The sequence below is a fragment of the Odocoileus virginianus genome, chromosome 23 (genome assembly GCF_023699985.2).
Source record: "Odocoileus virginianus isolate 20LAN1187 ecotype Illinois chromosome 23, Ovbor_1.2, whole genome shotgun sequence".
NCBI classification, from domain to species: domain Eukaryota; kingdom Metazoa; phylum Chordata; class Mammalia; order Artiodactyla; family Cervidae; genus Odocoileus; species Odocoileus virginianus.
This window is the reverse complement of record NC_069696.1, coordinates 44,387,817-44,403,695: the sequence shown is the minus strand read 5'-3', so window position 1 is coordinate 44,403,695 and position 15,879 is coordinate 44,387,817. Positions and strand designations below refer to the sequence as shown.

At 46.2% G+C, this 15,879-nt stretch overlaps 1 protein-coding gene across 2 annotated transcripts in view; it reads right to left on the bottom strand.

Annotated features, from left to right (window-relative positions):
• Positions 1-2,255: 2,255 nt before the first annotated feature.
• The window catches only part of NUAK1 (NUAK family kinase 1), a 74,247-nt gene continuing 60,623 nt past the window's right edge, over positions 2,256-15,879 (bottom strand). For both annotated transcript variants that reach the window (XM_020883170.2, XM_070454013.1), the window contains 3 exons: positions 11,538-11,657; positions 9,687-9,819; positions 2,256-6,803 (listed from right to left, as the gene is read on the bottom strand). In XM_020883170.2, coding sequence (XP_020738829.2) covers positions 5,650-6,803; positions 9,687-9,819; positions 11,538-11,657 — 1,407 coding nt within the window. In that variant the 3' untranslated portion in view covers positions 2,256-5,649. The remainder of the gene's footprint in view (positions 6,804-9,686; positions 9,820-11,537; positions 11,658-15,879) is intronic.

Sequence of the window (15,879 nt, the reverse complement as noted above, 5' to 3'; positions counted from 1 at the left end):
GCACTATACAAATGGACCTGAATTTAACCCTATAAAGCTCTGTTTTAAAGACACCAAGGCCTTTGAATACATTGTTCCCTCTGCCTGGAATGATCACTCTTCGCATAGTTAATTCTTCATCTTCAGACCTCTCCCCAAGGCTCATCTCTTCAGGGATGCCCTCCCTAACTACTCTCTACAAGAGGAAGCCCTCCCTTAATTCTCTGACTCTGGGTCCTATCCATTTAATTTATAGCTCTTCAGTTCAGTTCAGTTCAGTCGCTCAATCGTGTCTGACTCTACAATCTAATTTGGGGTGGTGTTTGTGTGTGTGTGTGTGGGGGGGGGGGTGTTTACTATCCATTTTTGCTGTTTGTTATTTACTATCCATTTTTCCCACTAGACCTAAGTAGCCATGATATCCACCCTACCTAAAATTACAAACATATGAACTACTAAAGCCCCTATGGTGTTTAAACAAGTTTCAGCTGAATTTTCTGATGTTATACCTGATTTTACAGCTAAAAATCTTCCTAACAAATACCTCCTTTCTATATTATTGTCTTTCCTGATCTCGTTTATAAATTAAAAATCTTCTGTGTCAGATCTGGTAGTAAGTGATTTATTTCATTTAATCTTTACAATAACTCTGAAAGTTAGGATCATTTAATGCTATTTTATAGATGAGGAAATTAATGTCCAAAAGTTGCAACTAATTATGGGTCACTTTTTGTCAGGTTTACATCCCTTCTTTTCGGACAACAGGCCCTCCCCAGCTCTGTGATTCTGAAGGAGGTGTCACTCAAGCATACCACAGTGGTCACATGATCCAGGCTAGCCAATCAGAGCATCTCTCCACGTGGGCTCTGTGATTGGGTCAGAGGGAGGCATGTGACCCCAGAAAGCCAATCACGTCCTTTCTTGGCCCATAGAAGCTAGTATATTAAACATCTCTCTTGACTCTAGGATCAAACACTAAGAGGACTGCGTAACTGTTACTACCTGGAGCTCTCTTGCTGCCATGCAGAGAGAACCTGCCCCAAAATAAAGCTTACATCGGGCAAGAGTTAAGGAATCACTCGAACACCTGGATCAGCTGTGCCTGAGACACACATCTTGGACTTCTCAGTTGCATGAAGCAGTAAATTTGTCTTGTTAGGTAATAGGGTCTGCATGTGTGCATGCTAAGTCGCTTCAGTTGTGTCTGACTCTTCCAGACCCTATGGACTGTAGCCCACCAGGCTCCTTCTATCGATGGGAGTCTCCAGGCAAGAATACTGGAGTGGGTTGCCATTTCCCCCTTTAGGGGATCATCCTGACTCTGGAATCGAACCAGTGTCTCTTATGACTCCAGTACTGCAGGCAGATTCTTTACTGCTAAGCTACCTGGGAAGCCCTAACATGGTCTAAATTGGGTTTATACCACTTGCCACTGAATAGGATGAAGGGAGCACCCATGTAGAAGCTCAATAAATACTAAATCTCTTGCTTTTCCTCAAAGTTACCATTTTACATTAACCTCACTGACATAAGTTGACAATATGTTAGCTGTGGCAATCCAACCAGCTCTATTTTCTGGCTACCCCTTACATGTCACATTTGATTCAGCCTCTACAACAGGGTTTCCCAGGTGGCACAATGGTAAAGAATCCACCTGCCAGTGCAGAAGACATGAATTCAATCCCTGGGTCGGGAAGATCCCCTGAAGAAGGAAATGGTAATCCATTCCAGTGTTCTTGCTTGGGAAATTCCATGGACAGAAGGAGCCTGGTGGTCTACAGTACATAGGGTCACAAAAGAGTCCCACACTTCTTTGCAGCTAGGCAACAACTGCCTGGATGGAGAGAACCCTGGCAGGGGGCAGGCAGAGGAGGCTAACATGGAAAGCCAGTGTGGCTGAGTTAACCTTTGATGCCATCTCTAGTACAGGTTGCAGGAACCTGGTCAACTTTTTGGAAACTAGAACTGAGAATGTGTGAATTTGTAAGCTATGGGGTAAGCCAAGGTGTGTCATTAAAACCTGGGAGGAGAAAACAAGGCTACAGAAGGAGAAGAATAAAACTGGACTGTGAGAAGGAGCAGAAAAGAGGGCCTGGATCCTGCTTTTTCAATTCCTGGTTCCAACTGCACTGCCAGCTATATTTTCTCTTCTGAGAACTTTGAAGAAATTTCCCTTTTGTGCTTAAGCTAATGGGTGGGTTTCTGTTACTTAATACCCAATCTATCTCTTAACTAAGAGAAAAACAACCAAATAAAGACACAAGTTTCCAGTTCACTTCAGTTCATGGCAATTTATTTAATTTAAAAATAAAAACAAACAAAAACAAAATCAGTTTCCAATGAAAATGCAAACACTTTGGGTGGTTATCCAGCTTTTTTTTTTTAATCCCCTGTAGGCTGTCCTGGGCTCAAACCAATCAAATGAATGAAAACTAATTTTGACTGGAGCCATAAAGCATGTTGCACCAATTAAATTACACCAATATATTATTATAATACCTTTGAAATGCCTTTCAGACCAATAAATAAAAAAAGACAAATTCAAATAAAAAAGTCAACTTTTTATTACCAAAAAAATAGAAATTAAATAAAAGTCACAACATGGATTAAAAAAAAAAATGTGCAGTCAAGTTTCTCTTTTTTTTTTTTTTTTTCTTCTAGGAATGATACCATGCCAGTAAATCCCTACAGAACATTTCCAGTTTGGCAATAAGCAGTCAGTCAGTCATTCACATTTGTACTCAAGACAACAGGCCTGGCCAACACTCACCTGAGTTTCACCCCAAAAGGTACTCTTTGCCATCTGCAGAAGCAGCACCTTGTAACAGGGATGGAAATTCAGAGAGCACTTGGCATTTTCATTTCACCCGGGGTCTTGAAGCACTTCCTGAAAACTGATCATGCCTTGAAATTTACCTGTAAAAAGAAGTATTAACTCTACTCCTTTGGCAGATGTGTAAACTAAGACGCTGAAAGGCCCACGGAGGCAAGGAAGGACCAGGAGAGTGGACCCCGAGTCTCCTGCTTGGCCCACCGAGTCATCAAGGTGTCTCTCACTTGTAATTCCATGGAAATAAATCAAGCACGATTTCCTTGGCTGGAAGGGATGAGAGGACTTAGTAAGAAGGAAGGGAGCTGCTTTGAGGTCTTTTCCCTCTATTCCAAGTTTCTTCTTTCTTTTTTGAAAGGACAGAGTCAACATCATATCCAGAATCAACATCCAAAGGATGTTAGCAGAATGTCAGAACTAGGCAGGGACTTGAGAGATCAGCTGATCTCCAGCCCTCTTTGAAGGGAAAACTCAGCCCCTGAAATACTGCAGGTGCCTAAGACCACCAGCAGACTAGGAGTCAATGCAGTCTCTGCCTCTGAGTGGAGGACTAGCTTTGCCACAATCCACTGTCTGGGTCCACTGAGAAAGAGAAAACACATGTATTTTGGAGGCTAGGGATAGAATCACTTTCCTTAATAGTGTCACTTTTACTTAAAGATTATAAGGATGGAAAATACCAAACAGACACAATCACTTGGGCAAAAGGAAACTACATCAACCAGTAGGCAGATGTTATACCTAAGTCACACTGACAGCTACCAACTAAACAGGCTGCCATGCATGAGGGACCAGCAATGTGGCAGTATAGGCTGTCCAGAAAAGGCTGCATAAAGTGATACAAGGAAGAGGGAGCTTTAGAAGTTGGAGAATGCCCTCCACGCACCCACATACCCCACAAACAATTTGCTAGCTATAGGGTTTTTTTTTTCCCTTTGAACCTATATTGGAGTTCAGGAAGGAGGTGGAATTGAATGAAAGAAAACCCGCAAAGCTTCCCATATTACACTACTCAGCTCAACCCGAAGGGATGCACAAGCCAAAACCCCAGAGCTGGTGACAAGGGGAGAACTGGAGCCATCTCCTTCAGCAGAGGGCAGTTTCACTGTAATCAATGTTCTTCGTGTGTGAAGGTAAATTCCTTCTCATCTCCCCATGTTGGTTTTCCCCCAAATACCCCCCAAGACTAGTTCTCCTCAAATATCCAGGTGGCTTTCAGAAGTTGGCCATCTTGAAACAAGAGTTTCGATTAGCTGAGGTCATCCCAAACTCCCAAATAAGACCATCAATCCCAAACTCAGTATCTGAAGATGTCCCATTGTGGGAGTGATGTTGTCTCACCTGCAATCTGGGTGTCCAGGAGTTACACAAGTGAGTTATGTGACTTTTCAAGATAAGAGTCCTGTCACACCTCTCGTCTGCCTTCTCCAGAACCATCAGGATGACATCCAGGGAAATGTTCCCTCTCCACTTGCTTCCTCCCAACCCACTCTACTCTTTCAGCAGCTTATTCATTTGAGTGGCTGGAACCTTTCCCTCAAAGTCTAGGAGTTCAAACCCATGACACAGAATACCTAGATTTGAGGGGGAAAACACCTTCTGCCTGACTTAACTTTCCTCCTTCAAATATCCCACCTACACACTAACTCCCAGAAGCAAACTCGCCTACCTCTGAGGATTCTACACTGAGTGGATGAGGAAACTGTTTACTGTGAGTAAACAGGGTAAAGAGTTGACTCAGTTACTCCTTTGGAGACTGTAGGCAGTTCACATCCAATTCAAAACATTCATGCAGGTGAGAACCCACAGGCAGCATTCCAGTTAATATTGAGACATTAAAGAAATTGACAAGTTGCCCCCTTGCTGATACGGATCAATTTCCGTTAATTTAGAAAGATCACAGAGGGTCTCGAGCACTGTTCTACACCATAGTTTTGACCTCTGACACCACCAACGTTTCCCCTGCCCACCCTCAGGAGGTTGTGCTCAAGAGCCAGGCAGACACTAGGAAAGAAGAGGCAGACAACAGGAAGCCAAACAATCACCATGGGCTGACTCTAAGTCCTTAGCAGTGTCCAGAGCATTCTTTCTCTGACCAAGGCCCTGTTTTCCATTCAAGGTAGAGTAGCAAATTAACAAATGCCCCACGGTGGCATGAAAGAGACAACATAGATCCCATGGGATCTACACTAACACTCCCAGGGCTTAGCCAGGTCAAGGATGATAACTACAAGGCATGAGTGCTACTGCACCCCTTCCCATCCCCATGATAGCCATTACTAATCAATCACAGCACTCCTTCCCACTGGGCTACGCAAACCAACACCCCCAGCAGCCCCTATCAATCAATCACTGATTCAAACTCAGATAACTAAAATTGACATGCCCTCCCTATGCAGTCAGACCAAGCCTGCTAGTAACATGAGAAGGGGCAAGTTCTGAGTGATTTTGAAACAGATGGCTATAGTCTGTCCTGCCCTCCTCCAGAAGCATGCAGATGACTTCTAGAGAAATGCTTCCTCTGCCATATGCTCCCTCCCTATCCTGGAAATGCTGGCCAACACCACCTCCCCTGGACAGCTGGTCCCCTAGGAGATGCCATAAAGCAAAATGCCAATTAGGATCCCAATTCTAATTGGCAGTCAGCAGGACTGGCCGACTGCCCACCTCTCCCACATAGGCACTGACTCAGCCTTCAAATTTGGCCAAAGCCAAACAGCACCAATCCCTCTGTCAGTCTATTGTCACGGCCAGCACAGAGGTAACCAGCTCCAGAGCCCAGTCATCACCCGCACTCCTCTCCCTTGTGCCCAGCCCCCCCCGCCCCTGCACCCCGGGAGCTAGTTGAGCTTGTTGCAGATCTCCAGCGCCTTCTTGTAGACCTGAGTCACGTCGTCCATGTCCGTGAGGAGGGAGAAGCTGCTGTCTGCCAGCCGGTTCCGGTACCGCTTCAGGTACTGGGGCCGGGGCCGGCTCTGGAGCCCCTCAAAGTCCTGGATCTGGAGGAAGTTCTCGGCAGAGACGCAGCTGCGGATGCGCTGGCGGGTAGGGTGGTTCTCCTGCAAGTCGAGCAAGTCAAAGGAGTCGCTGGACAGGACGCTGTCATCGCTGATGACGCTGGAAGGCCGGCTGTAGCTCCGGGAGAGGCCCTCGGCAGGGACACCCGGCTCTAGCAAGGATTCCAGTGTGGGCATTTCGGGGCTGGTCAGGGCCGGGTCCATGGTGCCTGCTGAGTACTTGCTGCTATGCTTCAAGATGCCTTTCCTGCGACAGGAGAGGCTGTGGGATGGCACCCTGGCCGGGTCTGGGGGGCTGGGGGAGGGGATGCTGCTACCCAGCCCATCGTTACTGTCCAGCAGTTCCGAAGACTCGCTGCGCTCCGGGGATGAATAGTAACCCGATTCTCTCTGCTGGGTCTTTTTCAGGATGCCTTTCTTGGGCATCGTGGCCGACTGTTTGGGGCTGAGTTTACCTGGTACTTCAGCCTCGGGGGGGCTTGGCAGGGGCACAGCAGTCCGGCACAAGTCCTGTTCCAGCTTAAAAGTGGGCGGTAAGGCCGGGCTGACGACACCCTCGATGAAGCCAGTGCTGTGGGAGCGATGCTCGCTGTTGCTCCGCTTCTTCAGGATCCCTTTGGGCCGCTTGGAGCTCAGTTTGGATGGGCTCTCGGGCACCAAGTCCTGGCCAGACTGAGGGAAGTCGTTCTCTTTCTTGGACTTCTTCAGTGACCGCTGACGCTCCAGCACGACCTCGGGGGCCCCGGGTTTGGCCAAACCTTTAATTTTGGCTTCAGCTTCAGCCTGCAGCCCCGTGGAACGGTGGTGCCAGTCGATAATGCGGGCCAAGAACGGGGACTCAGAGCTGTGAAGGGCGTCACAGTCGCAGACACTGCTCTTGTAGCCCCAGTTCACCCACCAGTGGTTGGCGATGTCCTCGATGGTGGCCCGGCGGTCGGGGTTCACCATTAGCATCCACCGAATGAGGCCTCGAGCATCTACAGGACAAGAAACAAAAGGAACGATGCATTTTTTTGTTTGTTTTTTGGCATGCAGGATCTTAGTTTCTGGACCGGGGATCGAATCCATGCCCCCTGCTGTGGAAGTGCAAAGCCCTAACCAATGGTCTACCAGAGAATTCTAGGAACAATACATTTTATGGGAGCTCTGGGCTGTGCCATAGGGCTGACACGCCAGGAAGACACTCATTTGAGGAAAATCCAAATGAAGCCCTAGTTCAGCCACACTGTGGAGCGGGAAGCTGCAGCCTTCTAGACTGAACATCAGAGAGCACCAGCCAGACTCAGAGCCACAGGCCAGGGTGCCATCACAGCCTGGCATGCTTCGCCACACAGGTGATGCAATGTCGAATTGATGAGCTTTCCACCAACTCAGACCTTTATAAAATGGGGAAGACCAGGTAGCCAGGAAAGAATCTAAGCCCAGCCCAAGCAGGGCCCCACCACTCCTTGGATGGGCGTCGTCTTACCAAAAGGGGAACAGGCGTAGGTTACCATGACCCTCGTTAGTCCTCCAAAGGTAGCCTTTTATAAATACACACTGCTCGGGTCACTGGGAAAGTATGTCAGCACAAAGAGGGAATTTTAGGGCTGAAGTGGCAAAAAAAGAGGCCATCAAGGGGGCGACAGAGAAGGATGGAGAGGTGCTCATAGCTGGCACACCTGGGCACTGAAAGGCACTGTGCTCAAGGCTGGCCTGAACCCCAGGGCCTCAGAGAGGCTCTGAGACCCACAGCCAGCGCTCACCTCCTGTCCCTCTCTGACATAATCCATAGCCTACCCCGCTGTCGGATCAGAGAGCTGATCTCTATCTGCTATCCGTTTACGGCCTGTCTGAAAAATTCCATTTGCGAATTTCTGCAGCCAAAGAATTAAGAGGAAGCCCCAAAGGGATGCTGAGGAGGCCACAGGAACCAATTGACTCTCGCAGCTTATAAATCACCTTTTAAGATCAAACTGTGCTTCCCTAGTGGGGGTTGAATTATATCCTGGGAAGGTGCCACCTCCCGTCTGCTACTTATGCAGTTAATGAGTAGCTGGCAGGGGCCTGGCAATGGTGCTGGGGGTGAGGCATACCTCTGTACGGCAACAGGATGTTCATTCATTCGGTCAAGAAATAGTCTCTGAACCCCTGGAATGTGCCAGAAACTGTGCTGGCACCATTTGGCTACTGAGCCAAGAATGCTACAGTAGAGGTCCCCCTGAATTTTCTCCAACAAACCCCATAGGTTGGCTCATTGAAAAATATATACAGATATAGATATGTGTATATCTATATCTATTTATATAAAATAAGTCAATGTTCATTATTCAGATTCTGTATTTGTAAACTTGCCCACTCACTAAGCTGTATCGGTAACCCCCAAATCAATACTCGGGGTGCTTTCCACAGAGAGGCAAAAGATGAGCTGCCTCCACTGCACATGTGTGTTCCCAGCTGCGCCAGAGCCAGGCAACAAGGCAGTATCTGCTTGCTTCTGCCCTTGTGCTGCAAGTGTCCTTTTCATCATCCATTCAGTTCATGCTTTTCACGTTGTTGCCCTTTCTGTTGGTGATTTCACTGCTGAAATGGCCCCCAAGCGTGGTGCTGAAGTGCTGTCTGGTGATTCTAAGGGCAAGAAGACAGTGAGGTGCCATGCAGAGAAAATGTCAGACAGGTATCAGACAAGTGTCAGACAAGCTGCTCTCAGGCATGAATGAAAGTGCTGTTGGCTGTGAGTCTGATGTTCATGAATCAACAGTATAGTTTAAAAGAGGCATCTTTAAACAGAAAGACAAGGATATGGAGTGATCAGATGACAAAAACGTTGTGACCAGAGGCTCACAGGAGTCGAGCCCTGTATCTCCCTAGGAGCAGTGGTTCAGTATTCACGAATTCAGTATTCACAGCAACTTTACTAAATTGCTGCAAATAATGAGAATCAACCTGTGTGTGTGTGTGTGTACACACATGTAGGATCCGTGTATATGAAAGGTCTGTTAATTACATTCTAAAGTCGACTACCTGTACACACCCCTTCTACACACACATGATGCTTTCCTGTCAAGAGATGGAGCTTATGGCCTTGGTTACTTTGACTGATAAAACATGGCAGAAGTGACCTTATCTGGCTTCCAAGGAGACACTAAGAAGACCTGGCAGCCACTTCTTCCTCCATCTTCGAGCCCTGAACTGCTATGTAAGAAGTCCTGGCTACTCCCCGAAGGGACAGGCCTGAGGAGGCCATTCATAGAGATAGCCCACACAGAGGGACCCCAAGGTGTCCCCACAATTGGCCCCAACCTTAGCTACCATCTGACTGCAACTGCAGGAGAAACCCCAGCCAGGCCAGAGGAGCTCTCGCCAATCCAGGGAACCAAGAGACATGGCTCATCGAAGTCATTTAAACCTCTGAGTTTGCTAGGAGCTGGGGGCAATGGGACAGAGTTGTTCTCGGTTATGGTAATGAAACAACACCCTGCACCATACCCCCAGCGGGGCAAGGTGTGGAAAAGAGTAGCTGCCACCCTCATGCACTTGGAGTCTACCAAGGGAGTTTATGTCTACACAGACTAGAAGGGGTTTCATGTCATACCCTTTCCAAAATGTGCACCAATAGCGGAAAACAGAATCTAAACAGGGTAAGAGCCTTGCCCAAGCGTGCACAGCAAGCAAATAGGACTCCTAGCCTGCTCTGTAGAACAACTGATCTGCAGGTACCACAGCGGAAAGGCTTGGGGAAAGCGGACTAACAAGTCAGCTCAGCAAAGACCTGGGGACAAGAGGAATAGCAGATGTCTTCCTTACAGACATCGACACAAAAGTGAGACATGTGAGCTGGCCTCGCCCGGCCCAGCTGCTGACCATCCACGGGCACGCACCTGAGGGCTGCGTGGGCTCCCGATATTCACCACTGCTGATCTGCCGGATGAGGTTCTTGTGATCGAAACCATCGAAGGGCATCGTTCCGTAAACAAGAGTGTAAAGCAGTACGCCCAGGGCCCAGCTGTCCACCTGAAGCAAAGAGAGACAGGACAAGTAGATTCCCTTCCCAAACATCAGCATCACAGACCATGAGCAGCCACCCACAACGACCCCAGGAAGGGAATTTAGCACCTGGCAGCCAGGTTCCCACCATGGCCTGACACCTGATATGCAGTGCACCTGGGGCCTGCTTCAGAGCCTGACCTTTCCATTTCAAACAGCCCTAACTCAGAGAACTTTCTTGAATAGATGATCTTCTTTGATCCTCACTATGATCTGGGGAGACAGGTAGCGCCCTGCATTATTTTCAGCCCCATTTGACAGATGAGGCCCAAGGAAGTTAAATGGTTTCTCCGGAGACGCCCCATCCCAGTGATGGAGGTAAGATGGGAACACAGGTCTCTGGATTCCTAATTCAGGAATCCTGCACCTTCTTCAAACGGCTTAGAGGCTGCAAACCCAAATGGCTACAAGAGCCAAGCAGGCAACAAACATGAACAAACGAGATAAGGTGGGGTACAACTGGAGTACTGGTCTGAAGGCAAACTGGGGAGGACAGTCACCCACTCCTCTGGCTAGTGGGTACCATGGAGTCAAACAGGCCCAGCACTACTAGAGCCTTTGGTTTTTCAAGAGAAGTCAGAAAACAGACTTTTATGTGAAATCTCCCACTGATTGAATGTTTGTTCACTTTTTTAGAAAGACTAACGTGGCCAAATAAAGTATGTTTGCTGGCCAGATCACAGGCTGCCAGCTTGTAACCTCGGAAACAGACCATCAGTGATCACAGGAGCATTCGTTATCTATGATAAATTTAGTGTCGAGTTTCTGCAGTTTTGTAAATTGGATCCTAGCCTCCTCCCTTACATTCTTATTTTAGAAAGACTTTACTGCAGTTGATGGAGGCTCTTGGCATCCATTTCTCTACCCTCTTGCCCTGCCCCTAAACACTCTCAAACAGATAAATATTTGGAAGAAAACATTTCAACCCATTGAACGGCTGCTATTTAAAGGATCCTAAGTAGATGACTCTCTCTGCAAACTGAACTATTTTTCTAAAAATGAGTAATCAATCACAACTCACCCATTTTCAAAAGGACATTCTCACATACATGTCTTTCATTGGCCCTGATAGCTTTAGGCATATAGAGAGATGCATTTCTCATGAGTCAGAAGATGCAATTAAAATGTATTTCCTTGATCAAAAATACATGCTGTCCAAAATGCATGCAAAAAGATTCACTGCAGATTGAGACAGTTTGCTTTGTGTTTTGCCTGTTATAATAGGGAAAAACTAAAAACAATCTGCCTAAATCTTGGTAAGTGATTAAATAAATTATGGTATATGCATAAAGTGAGTGTGTCATCACTAAAAAACATGTTTTTAATAACAAATTTAGAAAATGTGACAATTTCAAGTTAATAAAAGGTGAGATATACACATATATAGCGATCTCAATTATTTGAAATATGAGATCTACACTGGGGGGAAAACCCTTAAAAAAATCACATAGATATTAATTGGTTACCTCTCATGGGGAATTTAGAGGCAACTTAATTTTCTCTTTTAGGCTCTTCTGGATTTTTCTTCCAGATATATATATATACACACATATATATTATGGCTTTTATAATCATATAAGGTTTTGCTTGCTTGCTTTTACGGTTTTTTTAAAAAGTATTCCTAGGTTAAGTTCTTTTCTTCCCTTAAGCACCCCCCCGCCTTACACACCAGGCAAGCTGCTTACCTCTGGCCCTCGGTAAGGCCTCCCGTTGACAATTTCAGGAGAAGCGTAGAGTGGGCTCCCGCAGAACGTTTGCAAGAACTTGTCCTTCTGGTACAGGTTGGAAAGCCCAAAGTCCGCAATCTGCAAAGAGAAGCGAGACCCAGGGAGCCTGTTAGCACTGCAGTCAGTGTCTGCACCGGCTCCACTCACCCCTCCCAGACTAGAGCATCTGAGGGGCCCCAGCCTCTGCCAGCTGGGTTGGGTCGTCCTTTGCTCTCCAGCCCTGAGCTTTTCACACAAGGACCAGTCTGCACAACTGGGCCTGAGACTCCTGACTGCAGTGCTTGGCACCCACAGCATGCTCTATTACTTAAAAATCACTCTGTGCAAGGACTCTCTTCTCACATCAGTAAAGATGTACCCTGAGAAATACCCACAGAATCACATGCTTGGTGTTTCTGATGAACACTAAAGTGTATAGTTACTACTCTGAGAACTGTCTGCTGCTGCTGCTAAGTCGCTTCAGTCGTGTCCGACTCTGTGCGACCCCACAGACGGCAGCCCACCAGGCTCCCCCGTCCCTGGGATTCTCCAGGCAAGAACACTGGAGTGGGTTGCCATTTCCTTCTCCAGTGCATGAAAGTGAAAAGTGAAAGTGAAGTCACTCAGTTGTATCCGACTCTTCGCAACCCCATGGACTGCAGCCCACCAGGCTCCTCCGTCCATGGGATTTTCCAGGCAAGAGTACTGGAGTGGGTTGCCATTGCCTTCTCCGAGAGAACTGTCTGCAGCCTACCAAAGACCTTACGGTACCCATCCATGTGGTATATATATGCACCTACCTGTGCCCTGGACATCATTGCCTACACGCTGATCAGAACTGTGTTGTGCACACCTTGGAGCCCTAGATGAAACGGACCCAGAGCACCGGCTCTGCGTCACCATATTGCGGCCCACACTCCACCACCAGCCATCTGAGTGACATGGGGTAGGGTCACTAAGCCACTCTGAGCCTCAGTTTACCTACAAGAAAATGAAAACCCATGATCCCTATCGTGTTCTAGATTGCAGGACTATTGTGAGAATGACAGGAAAAACTTTAATCAAGGTGAGATCGTGAAGGCCAAGGTGCTTTGTAACTTTCAAGTCTTTAAGGTCTAGCCAAATGTTTTCCTTGGAGAAGACAATGGCACCCCACTCCAATACTCTTGCCTGGAAACTCCCATGGACAGAGGAGCCTGATAGGCTACCGTCCATGGGGTCATGAAGAGTCGGACACGACTGAGCAACTTCACTTTCACTTTTCACTTTCATGCATTGGAGAAAGACATGGCAACCCACTCCAGTGTTCTTGCCTGGAGAATCCCAGGGACGGGGGAGCCTGGTGGGCTGCCGTCTATGGGGTCGCACAGAGTCGGACACGACTGAAGTGACTTAGTAGCAGCAGCAGCAAACGTTTTCCTTAACCTTGCTTCTCTTGTATCACACACCCCTGGGAATCACTCTCTTCTCCTTTGGTTTCTTGAAGTGTTTTATTATCCTTCATGGCAGTGCTCTTCTGTGTGTTTATGTGTGCACCTATTCACATATACATATAATGTATATATGTTACACGTATACACATATTGTCACATATATATGTATATTATGCGTGTATAAATTATCACATATATTCATATATACTACATATGTACATATAAATCTGTATATACATATGTCCTGACATATACATAAGTATGTAGTATATATAAGTACATATATACTATATATATATATAGTATCTATATACTATATACTACTTATGTGTGTATGTACACGTCAGGACATATGTATATACAAATATACATATACATATTTATATATAAATTCACCTTGCAACTAGATTGAGTCCCCTGAGTCAGGTGGCAGGTTCCACATCCACTCCTCATCTTTGTATCATCCACTGCTTACCACCCGTCCTCACCCAAGAAACACCTGCCACCAGAATAGGCCTTATATTTTGAAAAGCACAAGATAACTAGTAGATAATACAAAACAATAATAATAAACTTAGTTACCACTTACTGAACAACCTCCAGTTATCAGGCTCTGTTCTAAGCACCTTAGCACCTTACACTCTCCAATCTAATGCTATCTAAAATCCCATTTACACAACAATGTGAATGTATTTCATGTCACTGAATGGTACATCTAAAAACAGCTAAAATGGCAAATTTGACGTTATGGATGTTTTATCACAATTTTTTAAAAACCCACTGAGCAGATGAGGAAACTGAGGTTTAGGGAAATCAGGTTATTCATCCCAGAGCTAACTAGCAGGTGACAATGTAAACCAGGTGCCTCCAAAAGTTCAAACCGCTGCCTTGTGCTACCCCTGGGCAATCTGCAAATTTCAGCCCGTCTAAGACAGCCTTCCACGCCGAGCCTCTGAGGACTTTTGCCCTACCCCAAACCCATTTCCACTTGAGGCTTATAAATAGGATGAGTGATTTCACATCCAGCCCAGCTGAGGCTCTGAATGCAGCGCCAAGAAGCCAGTTTTGTAAAGTCACCCCCAATGAATGGAATGGCACAGAAAGCAGTTGGCACATAACTGCACTCAGAAAATGCATTCTCGGGACTCAGATTGTACTTAATTGCCCTGAATTTCACTTTCTTATCAAGACCCCTCCCTGCCTGGCTTTCAGGAAGTTGGTTAGAAGCTTTATGAAGTATACCCTGTCAGTCAGGACAGGAAGGGACCAGCTGCAGCCCCGGAACATTCCAAGAAGTTGGCTAAGGCAGGAGCCAACACAACACTGTGAGCGCTGGTGGTATCTGGGGCACTGCATGAGCTTCCAAACACACACACACACACACACACACACACACACACACACACACACACACACACAAGACACCCATCACCACTACGTGCAAATCCCCACATGCACACCGAGTGCTCCAAGCCTAGGCATCCTTGCTTTCTTTGTAGCCCTTCTGAGAAGTTTGTTTATGTTACGTCCCACTCCCATCCTTACAGACTGATTCCTATCAGCCTCTCCCAGTAAAACTGTCATTGCTGCTGACATAAAATTAATAGAAATCTAGATTAGTCCATGTTCTTGGCACTTCAACGGAAAAGCAATATTAATCAACACATACACTTTTCTATCTTTGAGCCACTTAAACTTGGGCTGCAGCTCTAAGATTCCACACCACATGGAGCATATAACAACGATAAGACAGGGAATGGCCACTGGTTATAAAACTTCTCAGTCTCCATTTCTCACCTGTAAAATGGAGGTAGGAATAGTATCCAACCCCACGATGTCATGGTGAAAATTAAATGACATAATGTATGTGCCAATTACCATTTTAAGCATTTTTACAAAGTTGGAGCTCAAATATGTGTCCCCATTTAAATCCACATGGGTAACTTGATTAGCTTCATTACACTCAAAGCAATACTGGTTTTCCATTGGAAGTAAGTATGTAAGGTTTCTTTTTTAGATACATAGGATTTTTTAAATGAATTGAACTCAATAAAAATATGAAAGTGAAATAGCACAGAAGATACTAGAAAAAGGCAAAATTCAAAAAGAGAACGAAATAAAAGACATTTGGGGGTTTGGGGAAATGATTATATTAAACATAATAAAACAAAAAAGAATCCCAGATATGGTTCCAACCTGAAAAAGTCATAATCAAGCTAGCCCTGCCCCCTGCTCTGTAAGTGAAGCACATGAAGGTTAGAGGACTTAAGAAGATCCACTGTGTAAAATAGTGAGAACCACTGCACAGTTCGGGGACCTCCACTCAAAGCACTATGATGACCTGAACGGGAAGTCCAAAGGGAGAGGGCATGTGTACATGTGTAGCTGGTTCATTCTGCTGGACAGCAGAAACGAACACAACCTTTAAACCAACTACACTAGGGTAAAAATCAAGTTAAAAAAGAAGAATCATCTCTTGAAGGTCAGAGCCAGAAGACCCATGTGAACACTGGGTTCTGTAAGACTCTCTGTAGCAGAACCTCAGTTGTGTGTGGAGAGTGACTCTCCACCAAGGAGGCACCTGGTTTTGCTTTCAAAGGTGTATTTTGCTAACACACTGGTAAAGCTTTGGAGGAGGTGACCACTCTGCATCTGTACCGCGAATGGGCTGCGGCTCTGCCCTGCTCAGAACCACCTCTGTCCTCACATCGGGCTGCTCAACTCAGCCTGGACTCTGAAAAAGACGTCAACACTCATGTCCTTCATTTCTGGAGTTTTGTTGTTTTCTAGAGGTGTGCCCTGCTGGATGAAAATCAGAGACACAAACTGGAAAATGATTATTCACATTTCAAAAGAATTAGCCTGGCTACAATATGGACGAACCTTGA